Consider the following 25,729-nt stretch of genomic DNA (forward strand, 5'->3'; position numbering starts at 1 on the left):
ATTAATTTAAACATAAAAACGCTGTAAATTCTCTTGTTAAATTATGCATAAACCAAGCAGGGCTATATATACTTTTATTTTTAAGTCTAAAAAATCAAAGTTGGGCCATCTACACATTTGAGATCCAAAACAAAATTACATCCTAAATTAAACCGAAACGGCAAATCAAATCACTAATAAATATATAAATAAATAAATAAATAAAGCAACACTTAGAAGATTCATCTCTCAGTTGGGGGATTAGCACAAACACTAGGCGGGAGTGAAACGTCATCAAAATTAGCAGAGGATGAGAACCAAGAGTCACTCAAATAGGGCTAAGCCAAAGAACATGCCTTCTCCTCAACCTTTCACCGGTACTGCTAGGACAGTCCCTCTACTCCTCAGTCAGGTGCGTTTTTCTTTTCGATTTTAAATTTATACAACTATTCCCTCCACTCCCAATTTAGTTAAATTCTGAAAGGTGCATTTTCCCAACAGCATGAACAAGCAGACAGCCTGAACACCATTGTCCCTGAAACTGGCAGCGATGGTGATGGTTATGAAGATCATGGTAGTATGGGTCATGATAGGATCGGAAAGCAATGTGGTTTAAGCCCTGGAATCGGCGTTAGTAGTTGACAAGATTGTATGCATTTAGATAGCTTAGACAGAGAGGAGTGTAGGAGGTGCAAGGGTAAACATGATGGGCGTGTGTTGATTTGTAGTGAGATTGGCTGTCCAATTGCCATTCATGAGAAGTGCATGTGCTGTAAACCTATGTTTGATGACTTTGGACGTTTCTACTGCCCCTATTGTTCATATAAGCGGGCGCTTAGATGGACACTAGCCTTTGGGAGAAATGCTAAAGCAGCGAAGAAAGCATTGTTAGATTTTCTTGGTGGCAACAAATACTATCAGGAGGATGGGGAAGGTGAGAAGAATGAGCATGGTGCAAAGCATTTGGATAATTGTCAAGTTGAAATAGAGAAAACAGTGGTGGACACTGGTATAAGGGTATCAGAGAAGAATGAACAAAACATCGATTCTCACGTTGAAATAGGGACAACTGTAGATGGTCTAGTAATTGGTTTGAATGGAGTGGACACTGATATAAGGGTATCAGAGAAGAATGAGCCAAATGTAGATTCTCATCTTGAAAAAGGGACAACTGCAGACGGTCTAGTAATTGGTTTGAATGAAGCAGTGGATGATGGTATAAGGGTATTGGAGGGAAATAATGGAAGAAGGGAGGATGAAGAATTAATACAAGGATTGGATGAACCTGCAAATATTGATAGGCCAATTCTTGAGGTGCGTACAAGGCATATCAAACGAAGAGCTCAAAGGACTGTACATGTAGAGAATGTTGATTCATCTGGAAGATTATCCCCTCCATCAAGGAAGTCATCAAATCGACCAACTACCATTGCAGGGGCTACTCCCTCCAAGACATCCCTGGAATCCGGGAAACAATTGTGAGTTACTTATACTTTTTTTGTTTTTTTTTTCTTTATTTGGCTCAATGGAGGGACATCATAACTGGAGGTAACCCTCTCATCCCTCTGTTGCCTAATATGCAGTACAAATTTGAATTTTCCAAATGCAAAGCGCAAGAGATTGAATTGGACAAACGAGGAGGAAGAAATGTTAAAGGTATAAGTTTCTGGCACAAGTTCCTTGCCTTTTTTCCTCTATGCTCTATGCTTGCTTATTGAACTCATGCAGTATGAGATACTTTTAACTTGACACTTCTCGGAAATAGCATTGGTGCAGTATTTCTTTCAGTTAAAATAGTGTAATGTGTTTCTATTGCTTCACATGGGCACTAATCTTGCTGATTCTTTGAAATTGCTTCTTTCTCTCTCACAAACTTAAAAGAAAGAAAAAGATGGACAGAAAACTTATGAAACAGATAACTTTTGTTCGGATTGCCTGCATTTTTCTGGCAATGTAGTAGTCTTGTGGAAGACTTATTAGCCAAAGCAGACAAGTTAAATATTCAAATGAACTTTTACATGTCTTTTTTTTATGGTGATAGCATGTCACTAGATGATGTATGTGCTAGTATTCTGTAGAGTAGATATTTGTACACTTGAAAATTTGTGTTCTAGACTTCCTTTATGTATTTTGGTTTACCCTTCTATCTTAGAGTTCATCTGCTTTTCAATTTTGAAGACATGGTTATTCGAGTTTGTTTCTTCAAAAAAACATGTGATGATTAAATCTCTTCCTTTTATGTAATTTGGTTCACCCTTCTATTCTAGAGTACATCAGCTTTTCATTTTGAAGACATGGTTATTGGAGTTTGTTTCTTCAAAAAAATATGTGATGATTAAATCTCTTCCATTTATGTTGGTTCACCCTTTTATTCTAGAGTTCATCTGCTTTTCAATTTCGAAGACATGGTTATTCAAGTTTGTTTCTTCAAAAAAACATGTGATGATTAAATCTCTAAACATCAGAGATTTAGAAGACTTATTAGCTAAAGCAGACAAGTTAAATATTCAAATGAACTTTTACATGTCTTTTTTTGTGGTGATAGCATGTCACCTGATGATGTATGTACTAGCATTCTGCAGACTAGATGTTTGAAAATTTGTGTTCTAGACTTCCTTTTATGTATTTTGGTTCACCATTCCATTCTAGAGTCCATCTGCTTTTCAATTTTGGAGACATGGTTATTCGAGTTTGTTTGTTCAAAAAAAAAAAAAAAAAACATGTAATTACTAAATCTCTAAACGGTTAAAATATTGCTGTTGCCTAATCACAAAGTTATGATAAGGTGCAGTTAAGTGCATTAATTTAATTATTGTTGCTTTTCATCATTCATATCTGTTTACTCTTATAACGCAGAAAGGAGTTGCACGTTTTTCAACTGCAAACAAAAATATTCCGTGGCGGAAAATTTTGGAATTTGGTTGTCGTGTATTTAATGGGACTCGTACCCCAGTTGATCTCAAGGACAAGTGGAGAAACATCAAGGACTAAGAAGGCATTCAACAAATGAAAAGAAGATGAACTTCGTCGCATCAGACTCATTCAGAATAGCCTTTTAACTTCAAAAATGACCCAGCCATGAGGGATTGAAACCCTGCCTAACCTTTTATTCATGCAACAAAAATATAATCTTTTGATATGCATGGTGCTTTTAACAACTGAAGTATTCTACAAATTGATTTGTTGCATCTTTTGCTACCTAGATATGCCTGCCCTTGTCCTATAGTGACTCACTTATTTCCACCTTCAACTTTTAAAATCTGCAGGAAATCTGTACTCAAAAGAAGCTTTCCATCTTAGTCTGCTCGAGTAATGGGACTAAATTGACAAATAGTGAACACATAATTTGGAAATATTTTAATTTTATCATATTAACCCTTAACTATTTAATAATTTTCAGATATCCTTTCAAAGTCACCAATTTGTTCGCTGAACAGCCATAGCATAATTGGAATATTTTGGAACCAACAAGAACAAAAGAAACAATATAAAAAAAACATAAGAGAGAGAGTGGTCAAACTCGAAATCTATTCCTCTACTAAAGCAGGGTATATATGTTACAGAAAGAATGCCTAAATATTCATCAGCCTTTTTGAGAATGCAAAAGCTCTCTATTTATAAACTCCTAAGGTAGAATATGAATCTCCCTAAATGGTAATTTCCAACTCCTCTCAAAAAAAAAAGGCAAAAAAAAAAAGATTTGGAGAAGAAATGGCAAGGTCAGAGTTTCTTGATGAGCATGCTTAAACCTTCACCGAGTGAGCCTCAGCCAGTGAAGAATTAAGGTCTTCTCGAGATTGTGATCGCCTGCTTTGAAGTCGCATCTGACTTCTGTGAGGCGACCAGAAGGATGCCATGCTACTGTCAAATTGCATCTGCCCCAAATTACTTGAGGAATAACTATGTGTAACACTACTAGTTGATGGGTATACGGAAGATTCCATAAGCTGGATGCCACTGCTACTGCCAAGACCATGTGCCAAGCCAAATGGTCTCTGTTGGGCACCTGCAACTGTGGGACTTAAAGGCATCTTCACTCTTCCATCTCCTGAAACACCAATGAAGACTAATCAGACAACAATACTCGACGTACAACGATAGTGCCACACTAAAGAATGGTAACACAGTTGAAGTGGAATGAAGAATGGTTGAATACATTAGTATGTGTGACAAATTTTTATGGTTCTCTAAATCGAAGGAATAGTTTGTTAAATTGCAAATCTAATCCTCCAATATACATTCATCTTGTGAAGGCTCATAAGATTGAAATTGAGCTAGCTCTCAATATTTTAACATGCTAACTACTTTTAACCAGCTTCACACATACACGATTAGACATATTTTAAAAAAAACTTCAAGATGCACATTCTCACTTTACCCAAAAAAAAAAAAAAAAATCGCATTATAACTATGTTTAACTAGCTTCGTGTTCCCATCTCATCAACTATAATAATCGCAAAGGCTGCTTGATCTTCAATATTATTCGCATTATTCAAACTAACATGAAGTATGGTAAATATTCTTAAGAGGAGAAAGGTCAGCTGACTTAATTACTTTGCAAATACTTTACAACCCATACCCCAACAATGCAGAAAGATGACTACTCAGTCTCAATCTTCTTTTACATACAAAAATAAGTCCCAGTGTTCTTTAAGCCTATAATTGCATATAATTGCAGGCATCTCCATCGTTTCTGACAATAATTATGTGCTCTCTTTTAGATTTCCTATAATATCAATGTACTTTTTAATTAACCAAAATCTTCTTTCCAACTAGATAAATAAAATTCATTTCTTTCCTTTTTTTTTTTCTTTTTTTTTTCACTTTCTCTATTTTGATCATTAACCACTCAGGATAAAAGAAGAACTCCCATTGTCCACGATCCTAAATAATACCCAATTGACACTTCTTCTTTTTTCTTTTCTTTTTTTTTAGTGTCATGAATTCATATTACAAATTATGCTCAAGAACCCCTTCCTAAAATTCTTTGCGACTTCATAACCTTTGGTGATCTTCAATTTTGTATATCTCCCATGGGATGGGAGTCTAACCAAAAAGCTCAAGCTGTTGCATTGGTAAACCAATCCCATTTAAATCCCCTCTGTTTCTCATAAACTCCTGGTGTGCAACTTTCACAAGGCATGACATTCTCCAACACACAACCCCTAATGATCTTGTGTGAGCATGTGTATGTATGATATATATACACACACAAAAGAAAACAGGGTAACAATTCAAATCATCTATGCAAAGCAGCAAAATTACTCTTGAAAAACCTTGTGCATGCAAAACAACAATAAAATATAAACATAAAACAGAAAATAATACAGGCTATGATACCTGTGTGCACATAATATACTATATATATATATATATATGATATATTTAGGATTTGTAACATTAGATCTTGAGACATGCACAAGGCAAGAATATACAAAGTATATAAAGTCTTTCCTCTAGTTGCATTGTCAATGTTACATCCTATATCCTACCTTGGGATTGACAAAAACAACAGATAGACCAAACGATGGCTAACTATCTCATACAAGAAGATTCCTCCATGTAAAAATAATCAAAGGAGAAGATTCTAAATTATTAATTTTCCTTTCAAGGGGAAGCACACACACAGAGAGACATATATATATATATATATATATACCGAAATGTTTATAAATAACTAGTAATATAGCTCAAAATTTCAGGCAACTACATAACCATATAATCGGAAACATGTTAGAGTAAGATAGATAAAAACCTTTAACAAATGCTTACCAGAATTGATAGGACTCCAACGCTGGAAAAGAAAAGGAGATGGGATACTGAGTACAGATGCAGAAGATGCACCGTTATGCCTAAAAAGAGGAAGGTATGGCCTCCGAAAAAATTTTGGCATCCAATTGCCAACACATGACAATGCACAAATGAGGAAAAGAATTGATATAAACAGAACTGCAATAAGGATTATAGGGTTTATCTTCATCTGGAGTATTTCATAGTTGTGAATCCCCATTCTATTTGAAAATCCCTTCCCAGCTTCCAACAGAGCCACCCCAAGAGTCCATGTAATACTTCCAGAGCCAATGGTGATTTGATTATCTATAATATGCAAGCCCTCTCTCAACAGCGATACAACATATGGTGCCCTAAAGCAGTACTGTTCAATGAAAGGCTGAGGGGTAACACTATTCTTTGCAACTTCCCACGTCTTTTCACAGAACTCCCGACCCTTTTCCAACACATCATCAAGTGTGGCCTCTGGAGTCAGGTTGAAAAATCGATACACCACATAAAAGCCAGACATAGCATAAAATTGGCCATAAGGGCGAGGGAAACCATCATGAAGTGCACAAGGTTGCAAATCGCAGTCAATGCCTGTGTTTGCATTGGACCATTCAGATTCATTGACAGCAACTTTTGCAAGTTTACTGCATTTTTCCCAATCCGGAGCACCAATAAGCGTCACAGAAATTCCTAATTTTGCCCCCTTACCCCCAGTCTTTTCTCCATTCACAGGACTTGAACCTTGCTGGTACTTTGAAGCACATTGAGAACACGTGTATTGCTCCTTGTACCCTGAGTGCAAACATGGATGCTTAAGTTGTATCTTCCCACTTAAAGCTTCTTGCGAAAGCTTCATAAAAAGATGAACCACGGACTTGTCAAAGGCATCATTCAGACCATAGCCTGATAGAGAATATGCAGTGAGGTGATGTTTCACGGCTCCAATTCTAAGGTCTAAGCTAGTTTCCTCTTTGACATGTTTGTCACTCTCAAATGTAACCTGCAATGATGAACCGCCCAAATCAAGTGCTCCAAATGTTGGCACTCTCGGGTTGGCCCCCAGCTTACCTGTGCGGTGGTTAAGGGCTATCCATCCAAAATAAGCTTCTTCCATGCCGGAAATAATCTTTACCCAATCTCTTCTACAGTAAAAGGGCGAACTCTTGAGAATGGACCATGAATTGTCAAGAATCCACTTTGAATCTTCACTTGGCAGCCTGCGAACCCCAGCTGTTGCATAAAGAAAGACAGAGGTAGTGGGATGTGCATGTTCTGGAATTTGCTTCTCTGCCCACGAAACAAGCGGCTTTATTGCAGCTTCCAAACCAGAAACATCGTGAACCAGTTTGTGTAATCCAGGCTCAGTCTCCATTCGATCATAAGCACGACCTGGCAGCGAGTTGGGCTTTCTCTGAGGATCGCCAGTCAATGACTTGATTAGAATAGGAAGACTGCCATCTTTCTTCTGACGAATGGACACCTCGTATAGATAAACTCGAGTTCCGGTACTTCCACAGTCGAGGACAACATAGAATCTAGATGCTCCTCGAGACCAATATGAGGAATAGATATAGACTGAAGCTAAATAAATTATAAAAGCAAAGACCAGGAGGCAAAACAAAAGCACAAGAGCTCGAAGCCACCATTTGTTTCGTGATGAAGGGGACGGCTGTGCCTTGTCCTTTGAAAAGCTGCTGGAGCCGGAGGAGGAGGTTTCTCTCTGACTTTGTAAGGAATAATGAAGCTGTTTGGAATGGGAGTCGAGATCCGGCTCTTCGGGGTCGGGATCGAGACGACGAAATGTGGAGAAATCCTGAAGAGACGAGGAGAGCCGCAGACTGTTCTTGTTTGGAAAAGCAAAAGCGGACCCATGAGCATTCCAGTCTTCGGGAGGCGAAAATCCCGAAGGAGAGGAAGAGATAAAGGAGGACTGAGGGGCAGACCAAAGAGTTGAAGAAGCAGAGATGAAATCTCCGATTCGACCAAACACCATTTTTGGTTTTTTTTTTTTTTTTTTTTCTGTGTTTGTGAATTTTGGGGGATTATGTGCTTTTGGGTTATTGGAAAAGAAAGTTATGGTTTTTGGTCGACCGACCTCCTCTCGTTCCCTCGGCTTTCCAAGTATTCTTAACCCATTGAATTCAATAAAGCAAATAACGACGACATCATGAGAAAGAAATAGATATGATTTTGATGATGATGAAGCTTACAAAGAATGGGATTTGCATTGGAATTGAGCAATCAAGCAGGGGCAGTGCCAGATCAGAGTGACACTTGGTTTTGTGCAGTGCAGCGAACGTAAAGCCAAACACTCTCTCGCCCTCTCTTTCTCCGAAAATAAAAGAGCTAAACAAATTGTTCAATCCATTAAATAGAATTACTTACCTGGACGCTGGAGCTGGACGGAATTTTCTGAAAGCGAGAAAGAAAGAAAGATAGATCAGAAGACCGCCCATAACCACCCCCAGTCACCAGTCTCCACCATCAAATGCTTCCGCTTCCCATGTATTTTATTTTTTTAATAGTTTAATAAGTTCATTATACGTCAATCGTTTTGGGCTACGCTTGGGCTTGGGCTTCACAAATAAAATAAGGAAACAATAATAATAATAAATAATTTTAAAAAAGACAAATTGGTAGCGGAAATTCTTTCCAGATTCAGGTCAAAATGCAAAACTACACCCTTACATTTTTTGTTTTTTTTCTTTTTCTAGCCATTGTATATATAGCTTTTTTAATTATCATTATTTCAAGAGAAATTCTAATTGTACTTGTGAACGAGATTTATAGAGTTTTATTATAAATTTTTATTTTTATTTTTATTTAAAATTAATATTAAAAATATTTGTGTTTAGAAATATTTGATTCAATATTTTAAATATATTCAGAAATATATAATTGACCATATTAAATATATTTATAGATAAGCAATAAAATATTTTTATATATAAATATCTCATGTGTTTAGATGTGTTTAGAAGTATACGACTTAACATCTCAAATACATTTAAAAATATACAATTGAACGTTATCAAAAACGAATGTTTCAAATGTATTCAGAAATATACGATCGAACATCTTTAAAGAAGTTTATAATTTTAGGATCAAACATTACAACGAATACATTTTTTCATTGATCCAAAATGTTTTAACTTTCACGTAAGCTGATGAAAGACGAAACTTTCACCATAAAAACCTCTCTTAATATTTTTAAAAACATCGCCTATGATCCTTAATTCTTAAATTTGTTACAGTTATTTGAATGTTCTATTATATTGAAATTAATTATTGCTGGGTTGTATGTATACATATAGTGTCTTAAATGCATTTCCATTATTATCAACGAAAAAAAATCCTTCGATTTAATGCCTTACTAACTATTAGAAAAAATACATATAAACTGATAAGAGCCTCATGCTATATATATATATATATATATATATATATAGATTACAAATTTTGGAGAAAAAAAGGCTCAAACCCAAATCTAACACCTGCTCATCACCCGATTTACGATTGAACTGCGGATGAAACAAATGTAAGGAGGGGAAGTTATTTGTAATTGTACCCGAGGCCAGAATTATCGGCGTATTTCCAAATAGGCTATACAACTTGTTATTTGAATGGAAAAACGTATCAATCCGGAAAAATAAAAATAAAAAATTCAGATTTTCTTGAAATAACAAAGCCTGATCAAATACCTAAGATGGTCCTTATCTGGTCTGGAGGATGCCTTACCAGTGATTTAGGATCTGGATAACCATTCTTGGGATCCATAATAGCCTCGTATATAAGCTCATACACTTCAGCCAGTGACCTGGCTACCTGGATTGAAGCTTCAGAACGCAACTTTGGAACTTGCATCTGCTCAAATTCTGGCAGAGAACTCTCACTTCCCAATATAAGCCCAAAGAACGCCTTCAAACAGTCTGAAAGGGAACCTGGAGATGTGTCCTCTATCTCAACCAGCGGGGCCCCAACAATGTTATTACCAGCATCATTGCTGAGTGAATTACGAAAGTGATGCATCTTCTGCAATAAGCCGCACTTTCTTAGGATGCCATCAACTTCCTTCTCTACAAGGAGGCGTATATGGTTATCTATCATCACTCCAAGGTTCTTCACGTACTCAGCTGCAACCTCATGCCCAAACAATGGTTGTTGGATGGCACACAAACAATTGATGAGGAAAATCTTGGATGGCGTTTCAACATTCTGTACAAAGCAACAGTCAAGGAAGAAAATTCTAGCAAAGTTAGTGAAGGATAACTACATGATTATCACGAATTTGATGAAAAAGACGACTCTCTGGTACAACTACAAATAGCATGATTCTTGCAAATGACCCCAATATTATCGAACTTATTGCTGGCTCAATAAGTAATACACAGACTAACTTCCACCTATAACAGAGGAAGAATTATGAGAAATTTACCACAAAATCCTCTTATTATTAGCCACTTGATTCTAGCTGGTAATCCAATGGACCATCATGCTGACTCTACTAACAAGAATTCTAACCACACAAACCAGCCCAAGAGAAATAACTTAACTACTTAATAAAGTAAACAGCGTGAGGTATTATAACATAATATAATACTTAGCAAAAACCACCTTGGATCAGCTAGGAAAATTTCGTAATCTGTCAACTAGAGCAAAAGAGAGAATATGATGAGACAAGCAAGTATAAACCTGAGAGAATGGGGCAGAACTGCTGTTAGACAATAGTGCATCCACCGACGATTTAGTCATTTGACCTGAGTCAGAATTAGTTCTACTTCTTCCTGATGAGTGAACAACTCCCTTGGACTTGTGTGCCTCAGCTGCTTGCTCACACATCTGCATCAGTTGGACTAATGATTTCAATCCCTTTATTAAAAATAAATAAATAAAAAGTAACCCAAATATGCGACCATTTCAGTCCTTAATTGAAACTAATAAAACTATAGCAACTAGTTCTTTCAGATCGAATGTGGGCATAGTTATATCCTCCGACCACTTTAGAAGAAAAAGCAGATCATTTAATACTTTTTCCATTGCTTGCATTTATAGCAAGAAGGTAAATTAGAAGACCAGGCAGCACTTGTTTGCTGGCTTATACTACCAATATAACAAGTGCTGTATATCTAACGTAGAAGCTCTCCATATTTTATCATCACCATTTAAATGGGAAATATGATGTATTGCTGAAACGGCATGCATCCTTTGTTTCCAGATCACATAAGCAAACTTACTAGTACAAATCCATTTCAGAAAGATACCTGAATAATAGGGTTGAGTAAAGCAGATATAACAGGATCAAAATCAGGCCTTTTTCCAGAAGCAGGAACCATCATGCTATTATGGGTCCCAATTATTTCAAGCAGTAAAGAGACTCCTTCCCTTACAGCCGGAGGTGGAGAAAGATCGACAGCAACAATGGGAGGATAACGTAAAAGCTTTTCTCCTCGGCTTTTCAGAATATCAAAAAATGTCTTATGAGCAGCATCCTTGAGCATCCAAAGTGTATTAGACAAGTATGTTTCTCTCCCAAGTAAATCTGATATCTGCAAGAAAAAACAATATCATTCAGGAAGCAAAGCATATGGAATCCATAAATTATTAAATACAGGAAAGATCCTACTCACAGTATAGCTGTAAAACTCCAAGGTGTTACTGAGTTTATAAGATATTATAAGACTAGGCTGAGAATGAAGAACTTGCTCGACTCTCACTTTGAAAGGCCGGCAAACTCCTTCAAAAATTCTATCTAAAACAAATGTCAAGTCAGATCCAGCCCTTAAAGGATCACTCTCCAAGCTCTTCGATAATTGTTCTTCAGTTGGTCTAGTATCCATCACTGCATCTGGATCTAGTAAGACAAGGACAAATTCCCGTTCAGATGCCAAGGCCTGCATATAGGTCAACAGTATAAACAAGCATATGACATGATACTTTAAGACAATAATAAAATAATGCAGCAAAAAGAACTTTGTATAGCACACCTGATGTAACCACCCAAGCATGTCCCCAACATATCGTAAGGGATCATGAGCATGAACTTCAATAGGTCGAGGCATACCACCAGGTCCACCACGTGTGAGAGCACTGATAAACCTTCTAAATAGTGCATTATGCCTCATATTTGCTACCTGGGAGATCAACTAAGAAATAAGAACCAGTGCATAGGTCCTTGATAACTAAATCTGACCAAAAAAAGAATCACCTCTTCTGCACAATACTTGAAGAGGACAGGTCGTTCCTTGAGGCAGCGAACTGCTGTTTTCAAAAGTTCACTAACTTCAGGATTATCAGTATCACCCAATTTTCTGCATTCTGCTTGAACCCACCTGGAAGTTAAAAACAAGTAATATATATATATATATATCAGTTAATCTATGTAATTACTATACAACTGAATAACTTGGAAAAAAGTATGTTAAAAAATGATGAATACACAAAAGATTGGACTACCATGCAGCAAAAGTAGCTAACAGAAATTTCAAAAAATCTCAATAAGGTTCCTTAATAGTATAATACCTTCCTACATATGAGTATGAAAGCTCAATTGTAAAAATGGACTCGGGCATGAGAAATATTGCATGAAGAGAGATAAATGACCCTAGGGCAAAGAAAATTAGACCATAATGATCTTGGACAAAATGGAGATGTTAAAGTATCTAAGATGCATAACAGAAAACCCAGGCATCTAGTTTCACAGTTTCTCTAGACCAATAAATTCTAATTCCAAGCATCATGCGAAAGCAGTAAACTAATGCCTCGATCAACTTCTTTTACTATAAATAAGCTTCACCTGCAGAGACGCTCATAAGCTCCCTCCTGGTACACAGCCATCATATCCATCAGCTCAAGACCTGCACGCTGAATGGAACAGCAACAAATATAATTATACTCTCAGTTAGAAGAAGAGAAAGAAAATAGACTAATTTCAAGTCAAATAGAAGGTGGGAAAACGTTAGATAAAAAAGCATTCTCTGCAACAGAAGCACAATAACCACCAGCGATTATAACATATTCTTTACTGAAAGCAAAAGACAGGTCCCAAAAATTGAAATTTGAGAATTGCTCTAATGGTTTTCAGAAACAACCCACGTTTTAGCAACAGTTCCCAAAAACAAAAGAGAGTTATCAAATAAAATTTTGTTTACAGTTTTCAAAAGAAAATAAAATGAAAACCAAGACAAAAACTTTGCCACACAAGCAATTAGAATACACCTCCCCACCAAAAAAAAAAATAATAATAATAATAATAAAAGTAATGAGATAAATATAGAATAAAAATAAAAATACGCTATCAAATATATTCAGTGACACTGGTCATCAAATAAAAAAATATTCAGTGATAATAACCGCATAATTACACAAGCATCATAATTCACAACCATGACAGTTGATTGTTTCAAACAATCACTGGATCACTTATGTGAAGCTGGTAATTAGGCATGCAACAGCAGCTCTAGACTTGCTCCAGGAACAAATATTAACAACAGAGGACTTTCTGAAAGGAGTTTAATTACGCCTCTCATACATATTTCTTTAAAAATAATAAATAGATAAATAAAAAATAGTCTGTTTGTCTCGATTAGTAGCTTGAATGAAAAACGAAACCTTAGGGTTGGCGATCCATGAGATAAAAAGACAGAGAGACTAAGGTTACCTGGTGATGCGTCCTCAAGAGTAATTTGCAATTGGCATGAATTTCCTGAACGTGAGAAAGCGCGTTGAAAAAATTTTCGTTGAGGTCTTCATCCCGCAGAGCATTAATCTGCAGAAAGAGCAAGCGAATAGAAAGAGAGATGAGAAATAGAAATGAAGAAAGAAAGAAAGAGAAAGCAGCAGCGGGAAACATGAGAGAGAGAGAGAGAGACCTCATCAACGGAAAGTTGATAATCACGAAGGAAGCAGGAGACAATGTCCTGCCTCTGAGTGGTGATTTCGAGCTCTTGCTTGAGCCTCTCGGTGGTGTTGATGATGTCGCCGGTGGTGGCGCTGCAAGTGCTTAGGGCCTTGGCGATCCTGTCGCAGCAATCGGCAAGGGCGTGGACCTCCAGCTCCACCCGATCCAAGGCGTTCAGAGCCGCATGGGAAGCTCCAATGAAATCGAGATTGATGGAGAGCGAGCGCTTCTCGATGGTGGATCTAAGGTTGCGGCGGGACTGAGGGGTGTTGTCGCCGTAGAAGGTGGAGAGAGTGTTGAGAGAAGACACTAGATCCGGAGAGTCTGTCCTTGTCGACTCCAACACCTTCTTCAGCTTCCGGGATAGCCCCGGCGCCAGGCTGCCTGTGCCGGCGTTGCTCGCCATTCTCTATCACTTACTTTCTCTCTCTTTCATTTCATTTATTAACTTCTATTCCTCTTATTACCTATTCTTCCATCTTTAGTCTAATTCCATTTCGGGACAAATGAAATATTAGGACTCAACTTGGGCCTCCTCTTCACAACTTCGGTTAGCTAGCTTGCTCTTACTCGCTCACTTGGGCCCAATTGGGCCTTTTCACTTTAACAAAGTCCGACTTGGGTAATCTGAATACAGAGTCAGGTAACGTCCAATTCTAAAAGAATGAAATGGGTGCTCATGCTTACGTGAGAATGAGGAATGCCATGGCCCATACATGCATACACAGATATAAAATATTAGATATAATATATATTATAGATACGCACCGATATATATATATATATATATGCGTGCTTTACTTTCCCCTTTTTTTTTTCTTTTTTTTTTGGTGCAAGTAATATTACTTAAAAAGACTACTACTACTCTGTGGATCAAGATCGACTAGTAAGATTTTCAAGTTGCATATGATGATTCCAATTATATATATCACTTTTCTTCCACTTACCACTAAGAGTAAGATCTCTCTCCTCGCCTAGGCCTTCCCCTCACGCACGAGTCATAAATAACCCCCCATCAACAAAAAATATATATATTACAAAATCATAACGTACGGCCAGCTTTCTCCATCATATATATATATATATATATATATATGTAAGAAGAAGAGGAGGAAATATAAATTAATTAATGAATAAGAATATCTCATGACGACGGGATCAGTTTTGAACTAGTGGGGTTGCAACTAAGTAAAAGAATCAAAATAAGGCACACGCGTGGCTGCTGCGTGGGTAATGCTGTCTTTGTCTACAAAATCTTTAATAATAAAAAGACCTTTCTTTGATATCTCCTACGCATCATCTTCTTTTTCCTTTTTTTTATTATTTTTCTACTTATTACTCTTCATATTTGGCTATATACTTAATGTATATATATAATGATATATTTTTTTATACATATCATATCATGCTTAATTTTGTATCCAAGATATATATATATGTATCATTTACAATAATCTTCTACTCAATCTCTTTATCTCCATATATTTATATATATATATATATATATAGTATATATGTTTTGATATATATATATCATGACATGCTTGATTTTGTATCCAACATATCCGCTAGAAAACAAATATCATGTCAGGCTTGATTTTGTATCCAATATATATCACGCCGCTGTGTGTGTAAAATGTGCATATCCATATATATATATATGGTAGACAAGGATCTAGCTCTAGCTTTTCTTCTCCTTTTCTTACTAAAGTGGCACTGTAATAAACAGTGGGTATCAGACGTTTGTATTTACTTTAGCATATCTCTATCATTCTTTCTTTTTCCCTGTGCTACTGTCATCTTCGTGTGATCATTACATAAATTCCAACATAATATATATATATATATATATGACATGAAAAATCTATCCCATTGTTGATTATGTTAATTAAAAAAAAAAGTATCAAATTAAATAAACAATAATATGCAACAAAATATTTGGTGGGGGTTAATGCGCGTTATTTATTAATATATAAAACATGTCACAATTACTCATCAAAAATATACATGTCACAATTATAATTTATACCGATGGAGTAAATTTGGTGAATAATTAATGTTTCACCTAGATCATTTAAAATGGCCTCGGGCTACAGTACTTCCCCTTAAACAGTAATGAAAATGGTATTCAGTTTTTGTACAATGTTTCCATAATTTATGAACAATTTTAACAATTTATAGAGAATATGCATAACTCAATTTCCAAAATATATTATCCAATTTTATGTACAATGTTCATTTTGGAATATTTCTCATTTTATAAATAAGGTTACTCACTTTATGAAACATATTATCCCATTTTAAAGGACTTTTATCATATTTCCTTTTTTAAAAATTGAGTTGTAGAAAATCGCTATATTGTTTCACAACAATATTATGTTCCACAATCATATGTTTGTACGAGAAAGTATCTTATATTATAGGTAAGGTATATATGGTGAAGTGGTATTACTTCCAATTATTATAGGACAAATTAACTTTAAAGCCAAAATGTAAATTATTTTTTATTTAACCCAACCACAATATATACTGAGTTAGTTTCACTTATTCACGAATGCTAAAACTATTTGTAACTCTATAAACTATAAAATTGATTTCAAAGCTAATTTGTCCTATAATAATTGAAGTGATACTACGGCAACATACATATATATATATATATATATAACATAAGATTCTTTTTCTTTTTGTGCAACTTTTTTCTATTTTCAAAACATATTTCATGCAACCGATTTTTTGTTTTTTTCTTTTTTTGAAAGAATGTGCAACAGAAATTAATAATAATAAAAAAAAGGCATTAAATACAAAGGACATTTACATTTATACAAATTCGTTCCCATTACATTAATTAAGTAAATAGGTTGGAAAGGAAAAGAGCCAGTTTTTCTTATTTTATTCATCATGATTATATAAGAAGTGGAATAAACTATAATTTCTACAATGATATACAAATAATTAATAATGCATGTATATATGCATATAATAATGTGGATTAAAGATAAAATATATTATTAATGTGATGGATAGTAGCAATTATCAATTGGGTGGTCATCTCATTTGAAAGTAGAAAGTGGTCTTCCACCACTCAACTTATGCCCACGATAACCCATCGTATATGTGGATGTAACTCCATATAGAATCAAAGATTTCATGTCACCTCCTTCCCTCCACGCGAATGTGTGAAATAAGCAACGCGGGAGCAGTGGAAACACATGACGTACAATAATAGTCTTTCACTCCATGGACACGCATACACACAAATTTAGATATATATATATATATATATATATATATATATATACTATAGAACGGATATTTCAGTATTATAAGCGTACCAGATTAATTATGCGTAACATATTAATTATAGTGAATTATATGATCGAATCATATGTAATAAGAGGTGGATATATTTTATAGCAGAATTTTGTAAATAATATACATTTCTGTTATTAAATGCATGTCCACAGATGATATCAAATGCATGCACATTGAATTATATGTAATTTATTATTGATTACATGTAAACGGTAAAGGATTACACATAATCATCCATGCACACTTTTTTTATGTTTTATAGCAAAATTATATATATGTATATATATATAATTATATTATCACATACAAGCACGCCAATCTAAATTAATTAAGATGGGCATGCCTGATCAAATAAATGTAACTCACTAGCATGCCCAATCTTAATTTTTACCCTTGTATTATAACAAAATTCTATATATACAATCCGTCCTAAACATGCACATCCCATGCAGGTCAAATCTATGTACCATGCTGTCATATAATGTATAAATTAAATGTAATTTAAGCAGTAAGATGAGAATGCACACATATTATAGAAATATATAATTTTTCTGCAATGAATATCAACTTGCACATTACAGTATGAGTCAGCATCAAATTACATATGATTTAATGATAAAATACATGCAGTACTTCATAAGTCACTTATAATTTGGTGCCAACTTGCACCATGATATGTGTGTCTACGCATACGGTAGCAAGACATATAGTAACTCTCCTATGGACAACTTTGGCCAATGTAAAAAGAAATTTTCTATTGGATGACATCATGTATTTAATGTTGTCCAATATTACACATAATCTATGGGTTATTTCATCCCAAATTACACGAGATAAAGAACTTAGTCCATGGGATACTTCATCCCAAGTTATATGGGACAAAGTGCAAAATACATATATTGATGAAGAATGTGGTATACATAGGGGCTGAAATAACATAGATTTTGTAAAATTATTTTAGTAGTCATCAAATTGTTTAACAAACATATATATAAAGAATACAAAATGAAATGGAAAGCTAACCGGGAAAGGAAGATAGACTAGCGAAGAAGGGTCTATGAAGAATGGGTTTAGACGGCTAGTCAAGAGGAGATTAGGAAGTAAAAGGCTGTTAAAATGATTAAGCAATTATCACCAAAGCACTAATCAAGCAATGATAATAAGCGCGGAGGATCTATTGTACCTACCACACAAACAAAAATGTGGAAAGAAAGGAACAAATAGGGAATTTTGTTTTCAAAAAAGTCATATATAAATAACCATGAGGAAGAGAAAGGGCAGATGAAGGAGCTGCTTTTGCCAAGGACATTTTAAAATCACTTTTGGCCGCAATAATTAATTTTTAGCTATAGTAATAATTTGTTTTTAAAATAAAAAATAGTTGCAGCGAAAAATACTTTTGGACATGGCAAATGCTTAATAGTTGTGGGTAAAAACGTTTTACACATGTATAATATGACCAAATGTTGTATGGACTTTGCGTATATTTTCTTTTCGATCCTTAAAATAGATTATAGAATATTTTTCAGAAAAAAACAAAATGCATTTTACAAGTTTATAAATTTTATATGATTGAATTATCAATCCTTCTTATGAGTTAGAATTTGAAAAGCAATTAAGGGTAGTATTTCAATTCTACTACAAGCATAATCAAAATTTTAATGTTAAAAGTACAAATATAACAGATAAGCAAGATTTATTAAACACTCAAATATTAAATTTGTAATTTTAAATAATTTTGAAATAACAATTTAACAAGTGCTAATCAAAATAAAAAATTAATTATTACTTTACTGATTATTTCATAATTTATAATACCATCAAATCAAGCCATCAAGAATATGTTGTTGTGGTGAGATTGACGACGAAAGGAGTATTTGAGTGGTGGCGTGGGGTGGTGTGGTGGGGCGGTGGGTCCTCCACCAAATGATTTGATGAGGGATCGACCAGGAGTCTGTGAAACGACGGCCCTAAACACAAAAGAGGCAAACCAACCTCTCTCTCCACTGCAAAGTAGGAGTGCATGCCACATGTCGAATTCCCAACTCCATCGCAAAACTTATTGAACGACAACTAACCCGGCCCGAACTCCTCCCCACTATTTTTTTACTTTATTTTCTTTTATTTGTTGTTATTCGTCGTTTGAACCTCAGGTGATGATTATCACAATTATTAAATCATTTTGATTAGCACATATATAGAATAGAACAAGGCCAATTAAACAAAAATATCCTTGCAATCGCACTCACGCGTCCACGCATTATATATGGATAGAGTCAGAATCGCAATACCCAATTTTATTTATGGTGTATGCATTATGGTACCTACCTAAGCCCGTACATAACACATTAATATTATGTTTGGACTGAGCTTCACGACTCCTTATAATTGTTTTGGGATAAACCTAATTCCTATATAAGATACTGAAGAAATAGTTTGTTTTCCATGACATTTCATACATGTAAATTACTATCAAATCTAGGCAATATGGTCCAACATTGATCTCCACATTATTTTGATCTATATTATTAATTCCCACCCATCCTTAATCTTCTTCATTTTCTCACACACAAATTGATATAGCGTTAGTATTAGTACAGCCAATAGTAATGATTAAGAGAGAGAAAATTTATATGGGGACTATTCATGCCTGGACAAAGACCAACATGTTAGGTACGGCTATAATGAATGTAATTAGCTCATCTATATATGTGAATGTCACGGTTTTTAGTTTCTCTACTCTCATATATTGGGCTCAAATTTACACTTTCTGGGTCAAAAGAATAAAAAGATATTAATTTTTTTGTTTTTTAAGGTTCAAGTTCAAGTGATCGGTTATTTGAAACAAATTAAAAAAAAAATGTTTTAAGTGATCTTAATTATATTATATCATAGTTGGTCAATTCTGATGGGAACTATTAAACGATGGACTAAATAAAATTTTGTTGATTATTATTAAGCTTTCCACAGCCATACTAATAGGTGTAGGGCCATTTAAAAATAAATGAAAAACATATACTAATAAAAGTTAATGAAAAATATAAACTAATATTTCTCATAATCTATGATTACTCCTGTATTTTTTATATTGCTAATTTGTAATGATTAAAGGCATTGAACTTGGTGAATCGATCACATTTCTCAATAGGACATAATTGTTGTGTAATGTTTAATAAATAACTTTTTGATGGATTAGAACAAGGCTTGCCCCCAGAATAATTTAGGGATTCCAATCATTGATGTCCCAACTTTCCTTTTTATATTGATCGCCGTTAGAATTGCCCACAATATTCTATCTTTTTACACTTGAAAGAATTCAATGTATAATGTTCTACGTCAAAGTGCACAACCTAGCTACAGTGGAAGTTGCTAAAATTTTACCGATAAAGTTGGCTTTAAATGTGGCTATGATGGAAGGCTAGTCTCATGTTTTGTGTGAAGCAGATGTTTTGTCAGCCAGTCAAGATTTGGATTCAAACTATTTTTCCAAACTCAGTTGGAAGTGTTTTCCTCATCACCAGGACATTACTGCTATGGTTTTTTCCTTTTCTTCTTGTAAATTTTGTTCGGTTCCTAGATCTGGTAATTGTGTTGCTCATCATCTTGCTAGATGGGCGTTAAAGACTGGTTATGATTCTTTTGATTGCCACCATCTCCCTCAAGAATTATCTACTTCAATTCTGAAGAATAATTCCAGGGTTAGTCGTAACTGTTTTTTGTTGCCTTGTAATTGGCCTTTTTGGCTTTCCTTCATACAAATGATATTTTAGCAAAAAATAAAAATAAAAAATAAAAAAAACAAAAAACAAAAGATCATTATTTAATTAAGGAAATATATATATATATATATATATATAGATAGGGAATTTTTTATGTTGTCCAACTGATGCTTAATTACAAATAATCCGTGAGATTAATATCCAATAGATTATATATAATTGCATTGATGGGGCAAAACAAAAAGTCCGAAGTTGCCTAGTATAAAACGACAATAAATATGTATAGAGTTAATCTCAAATCAGGTTAACATGATGGTTTCCCTATTATATTTTTTCTGTATTTTTTGATCACTTATAGCAATTCCCTCCAAAGTCTCATTTATAACAATTCTCTCAATGTTTTGAATCCATGACCTTTCAAGTGTACATGTAAGTGGTATACCAACTAAACTAATCTCACTTAATTAACTATTGTTTTTATTAGTTATTAAATTATATTAAATGTTGAGATTTAAAATTTAATTGATAGTTAAAAATAAATTTAGTTTCTTATTAGAATATTATTTCAGCAAAATGAACCATATAGAGGCCCAATGAACTATGACAATTTAAATGCTGAAAAAAAAATCATAATGGTAAAAACATTAAGTCAACATGATAGGATTCCGGTTATATATATATATATATATATATATATATATATATATATATATATATATATATATATATATATAAACATATACAATTTTGTTGTAAGACACATGCATACGTATGGTATCAAACATGTGTTTCACCGGATTACATCTAATCTACTATCCAGTTATATATAAATTGTAGCGAATTACATGTGACCATGTATGCACCAATTTGATACCATATACGCGCAGCATTTTGCAAAAAAATATATATATATATAATTACTCATTCAAATCCATATCCTTTGGGCATGGATACATATATATATATATATATATACATATATATATATATATATATATATGGGAGATAGAAGATAAAAAACTAAGTCTAAACATCTCTCATAGGTTCACTAATTACTTAACTATTGGCAGGTCTCTTTGTATGTGTTGTCCGGAAAGAGGAGGACTCAATGATTATTCGTTCGCCCGAACCAGAAGTTAAAATTTTGGTAGATAGGGATCCCATAAAAACTTCTTTGAGGAATGGGCCAGACCAGGTCATTTCTCAAGAACAATAGCTAAAGGACCGGATACTACCACTTGGATCTGGAACCTACACGCTGATGCTCACGATTTCGATAGCCATAACAATGATTTGGAGAGGAAATCTCTCGAAAAGTATTTAGTGCCCATTTCGGCCAACTCTCCATCATTTTTCTTTGGCTGAGTGGTATGTATTTCCACGGTGCTCGTTTTTCCAATTATGAAGCATGGCTAAGTGATCCTACTCACATTGGGCCTAGTGCCCAGGTGGTTTGGCCAATAGTGGGTCAAGAAATATTGAATGGTGATGTAGACGGTGGTTTCCGAGGAATACAAATAACCTCCGGTTTTTTTCAGCTTTGGCGAGCATCTGGAATAACTAGTGAATTACAGCTCTATTGTACTGCAATTGGTGCATTGGTTTTTGCGGGCTTAATGCTTTTTGCTAGTTGGTTCCATTATCACAAAGCTGCTCCAAAATTGGCTTGGTTCCAAGATGTAGAATCTATGTTGAATCATCATTTAGCAGGGCTACTAGGCCTTGGGTCTCTTTTTTGGGAAGGGCATCAAGTACATGTATCTTTACCGATTAATCAATTTCTAAATGCTGGAGTAGATCCTAAAGAGATTCCACTTCCTCATGAATTTATCTTGAATCGGGATCTTTTGGCTCAACTTTATCCCAGTTTTGCTGAGGGAGCAACCCCTTTTTTCACCTTGAATTGGTCAAAATATGCGGAATTTCTTACCTTTCGTGGAGGATTAGATCCAGTAACCGGGGGTCTATGGCTGACCGATATAGCACACCATCATTTAGCTATTGTAATTCTTTTCCTAATAGCAGGTCACATGTATAGGACCAACTGGGGCATTGGTCATGGCATAAAAGATATTTTAGAGGCTCATAAAGGCCCATTTACCGGCCAGGGTCATAAAGGTCTATATGAGATCCTAACAACGTCATGGCACGCTCAATTATCTATTAACCTAGCTATGTTGGGCTCTTTAACCATTGTTGTAGCTCACCACATATATATATATATATATATACATATATATATATATATATATATATATATATATATATATATATATATATATATATATAACTTTAATATAGTGGGCATGTATATTGACCTTATGGAAAATATGTATTCAGATATATGTTAGAAGATGTCAAAAATTAAAAAAAAAATTGTAGCAACTGTACATGTGAGATCCCACATCGGTTGGAAAGGGGAACGAAGCATGCCTTATAAAAGTGTGTGGATACTTTTCTCTTGAGAGGTCTTTTAAAACCGTGCGGACTGGGCCCAAAGCGGACAATATCTCATGCGGTGGATTGGGCTGATGCGGGTGGACTGGGCTGTTACATTAATATGTTGCCTGACATGTAAAAGCACTATATGCATTTCATACGGTGAATATGCATGCCCACTATTTATACATACAACATTTATCACATCGGTCAAGATGCAAAATAAATTACCAATTTACCTGATTAATTTGCATGTTTATCTTGACTTGATATCCTATATGATCAAGACTATATATGTATATATATGGACACCTACATTATTGTGTGCATTAGCCTCTAATTGCATGCCATTCATGTGAAAAATAAATGTATCTCTCCATTAACAGATTGCCTACTCCCATGGCAGATATTTATGCAAGTCTGCTATAGAACAATTATATATATATATATATATATATATATATATAATTTCATTATCCTATCCAACGTTTCTCACCTTATTATTTTGGGCATAGCCAGTCTCTATTAAAATTTTCATATGAATAACATGTAATCGAGTGTCAATCAAGCAACATAAGTTGTCCTATATCACCTAGTAGAATATTCCTATAGATAAGTTGTAGTATAGATTAGTCAACACATAATGCAAATGAGCACATACATTTTTTTTATTTGCATGATATAAAGTTTGGATATCATGATGTGATCAAGATTATATGTACATATATATGTACAATCTTACTATAGAACACATACATTACATGTAGTTGGAACCAAACCTACTTTAATGTGGGTACACTTGTGTATTATAGCAAAATTATATATATATATATATATATATATATATAGAGAGAGAGAGAGAGAGAGAGGAAAGGGTTAATTAGGTACTTTGGTATTTTACAATTTAGAAAAGTTGTATTTTCGATATTCAAATTTAAAATGTTCCAATTTGAACTCTAAAGTTTCCATTTGCCACATTTCGATCTAATAGGATTTTTGGCAAATAGTGGTTAACAATTTAAGGGTACTCCCTGCATAGACAATCTAATGATAAAAATAACTATTTCTCAAATAATAACCCGAGTTTGTAACCTTTATCTCTAATATTAGAAAAAAAAAAATCAAGAATATTAAAGTGTTAATTTTTTTTTAAATAGAAGCCCTAATTTGCAAAAAATTAAAATTGAAGAATCAAAATTGCTACAAATATATTTTGATATCAGTTAAACATGACAGAAAAAATTCAATTAGACTAAAATGGAATAAGTTGAAACTTTGATTGAAATTATGTTTTAAATTTGAAAATAAAAAATGTAACTTTTTCAAATATAAAAGATACTGGAACTTTTCCAGATGTAAACTAATTAAAGTGTAAGTACTAGATATAGGTTATATATATATATGTGTGTGTGTGTGTGTGTGTGTGTGTAAGAGACCCACTTCCTAAGCTAATTAAGCCAATTGAGTCAAAAGGAATCGACATATATATATATATATATATATATATATATATATATAGATGTAGCATAGATTTAGTTAGCAGGAGTAGGTTATGGATTAGACAAAAGAAAATGAAAAATATTCTTATTGACCTTAGCTCTGAGGCATATATATATATATATATATATATACATGTATATATGGTTTGGCTGCCCATTAGAAATAGAAGCTAATTACGGTCACGATCTTTTTTATCTTGTCATGAATTTGTATTTGCTAGTACTTGCTTTTTATTGGAGACCATATTGTGCTCCCACCAATACATATTGTATGGTTTATAAAGAAAAGAAATTGATTTGTACTAACAATAATAACAATAACAACAATAACAATTTATGTTTAGAGTTTAGAATCTATAAGGAGAAAAGGAATATATTTCAGTTTTGGTTGTTTTGTACTCATGGTTTATGTTTTTCCATTTTTCTTAAAAGATGTTTTAGTACTTTAGATATGCATTATTGGCTTGCTTTATTTATTTCTATGAATCGTGTAATATCGATTTATGCTTTAAATGATAGTGAGATTTCAAAATTAAAGAAAAAAATTTAATTATATGTATTTTGGTTAGATTATATATTTAACCTTTAAATTTAAAATGTTCCATTTTGAAATTTCAATTTATAATTTATTTTACATTGGTTCGAATCTCAATCTAGTTTATTAATTAATTTTTTAATAAATTGACAAATCTAGTTTATCATTTTCATAAATTGACAAAACTAGTAAATTTGCTCAAAATTTAAACTCTCTTTTAGTTAATTTTGGAATTAGACTAATGTTAAATAAATTGTAAATCCAAGGTTCGATATGGAAAATTCAAATTTGAAAGTCCAATATGCAATTTGACTAGAATACAAAGTATTAGAATACAAGTAATCTAAAGAAAAATAAAATAGAAATATGAAATTGAAAACTTCCAAACTATTTATAAAATGAGGATCATTTTGATAAACATTTTTTTAAAATATAAATGACTATATAAAAAAAATACAATGAGAAAAGAAACATAATACAAACTGCAAAATAAGAATATTTTAGAAACTTCGACTTTTTAATTAATAAAAAAGTTAGAAATTTTGTTTTTTTCTATTTTTATTTT

At 33.7% G+C, this 25,729-nt stretch overlaps 4 protein-coding genes across 4 annotated transcripts; 2 read left to right on the forward strand and 2 right to left on the reverse strand.

Moving 5' to 3' along the window:
* The first annotated feature begins 212 nt into the window (after positions 1-212).
* Positions 213-3,183, forward strand: LOC107424012 (uncharacterized). The gene is made up of 4 exons (XM_016033696.3): positions 213-391; positions 481-1,457; positions 1,563-1,635; positions 2,836-3,183. The coding sequence occupies exons 2-4, from the start codon at positions 631-633 to the stop codon at positions 2,968-2,970; spliced, it is 1,035 nt and encodes a 344-aa protein (XP_015889182.2). The 5' UTR covers positions 213-391; positions 481-630; the 3' UTR covers positions 2,971-3,183.
* Positions 3,184-3,490: 307 nt separating this feature from the next.
* Positions 3,491-8,277, reverse strand: LOC107424011 (probable apyrase 7). The gene is made up of 2 exons (XM_016033694.4): positions 5,752-8,277; positions 3,491-4,027 (listed from the first exon to the last, which is right to left on the reverse strand). Exons 1-2 carry the CDS (start codon positions 7,751-7,753, stop codon positions 3,723-3,725), a joined length of 2,307 nt encoding a protein of 768 aa, XP_015889180.2. The 5' UTR covers positions 7,754-8,277; the 3' UTR covers positions 3,491-3,722.
* A 955-nt stretch (positions 8,278-9,232) lies between these two features.
* LOC107423959 (conserved oligomeric Golgi complex subunit 6) lies at positions 9,233-14,134 on the reverse strand. The gene is made up of 9 exons (XM_016033617.4): positions 13,629-14,134; positions 13,418-13,525; positions 12,554-12,621; positions 11,966-12,089; positions 11,745-11,891; positions 11,388-11,651; positions 11,022-11,306; positions 10,453-10,599; positions 9,233-9,975 (listed from the first exon to the last, which is right to left on the reverse strand). Exons 1-9 carry the CDS (start codon positions 14,061-14,063, stop codon positions 9,454-9,456), a joined length of 2,100 nt encoding a protein of 699 aa, XP_015889103.2. The 5' UTR covers positions 14,064-14,134; the 3' UTR covers positions 9,233-9,453.
* A 7,927-nt stretch (positions 14,135-22,061) lies between these two features.
* On the forward strand, positions 22,062-23,042 carry LOC125423829 (photosystem I P700 chlorophyll a apoprotein A1-like). Its single transcript, XM_060819211.1, has 2 exons — positions 22,062-22,809; positions 23,032-23,042. Exons 1-2 carry the CDS (start codon positions 22,062-22,064, stop codon positions 23,040-23,042), a joined length of 759 nt encoding a protein of 252 aa, XP_060675194.1.
* Positions 23,043-25,729: the final 2,687 nt, after the last annotated feature.

Source organism: Ziziphus jujuba, chromosome 7 (genome assembly GCF_031755915.1).
Source record: "Ziziphus jujuba cultivar Dongzao chromosome 7, ASM3175591v1".
Classification (NCBI taxonomy): domain Eukaryota; kingdom Viridiplantae; phylum Streptophyta; class Magnoliopsida; order Rosales; family Rhamnaceae; genus Ziziphus; species Ziziphus jujuba.

Excerpts from the sequence above, each read along its gene's own strand:
- LOC107424012 (XM_016033696.3), top strand. The coding sequence starts at position 631 with ATGCATTTAGATAGCTTAGACAGAGAGGAGTGTAGGAGGTGCAAGGGT. Across the intron at positions 1,458-1,562 it reads CTGGAATCCGGGAAACAATT|TACAAATTTGAATTTTCCAA; the intron begins GTGAGTTACTTA and ends CCTAATATGCAG. Across the intron at positions 1,636-2,835 it reads AGGAGGAAGAAATGTTAAAG|AAAGGAGTTGCACGTTTTTC; the intron begins GTATAAGTTTCT and ends CTTATAACGCAG.
- LOC107423959 (XM_016033617.4), bottom strand. The coding sequence starts at position 14,063 with ATGGCGAGCAACGCCGGCACAGGCAGCCTGGCGCCGGGGCTATCCCGG. Across the intron at positions 11,307-11,387 it reads TGGAGTTTTACAGCTATACT|ATATCAGATTTACTTGGGAG; the intron begins GTGAGTAGGATC and ends TTTTTCTTGCAG. Across the intron at positions 9,976-10,452 it reads GTTCTGCCCCATTCTCTCAG|AATGTTGAAACGCCATCCAA; the intron begins GTTTATACTTGC and ends TGCTTTGTACAG.
- LOC125423829 (XM_060819211.1), top strand. The coding sequence starts at position 22,062 with ATGTATTTCCACGGTGCTCGTTTTTCCAATTATGAAGCATGGCTAAGT.
- LOC107424011 (XM_016033694.4), bottom strand. The coding sequence starts at position 7,753 with ATGGTGTTTGGTCGAATCGGAGATTTCATCTCTGCTTCTTCAACTCTT. Across the intron at positions 4,028-5,751 it reads TTGGAGTCCTATCAATTCTG|GAGATGGAAGAGTGAAGATG; the intron begins GTAAGCATTTGT and ends TTGGTGTTTCAG.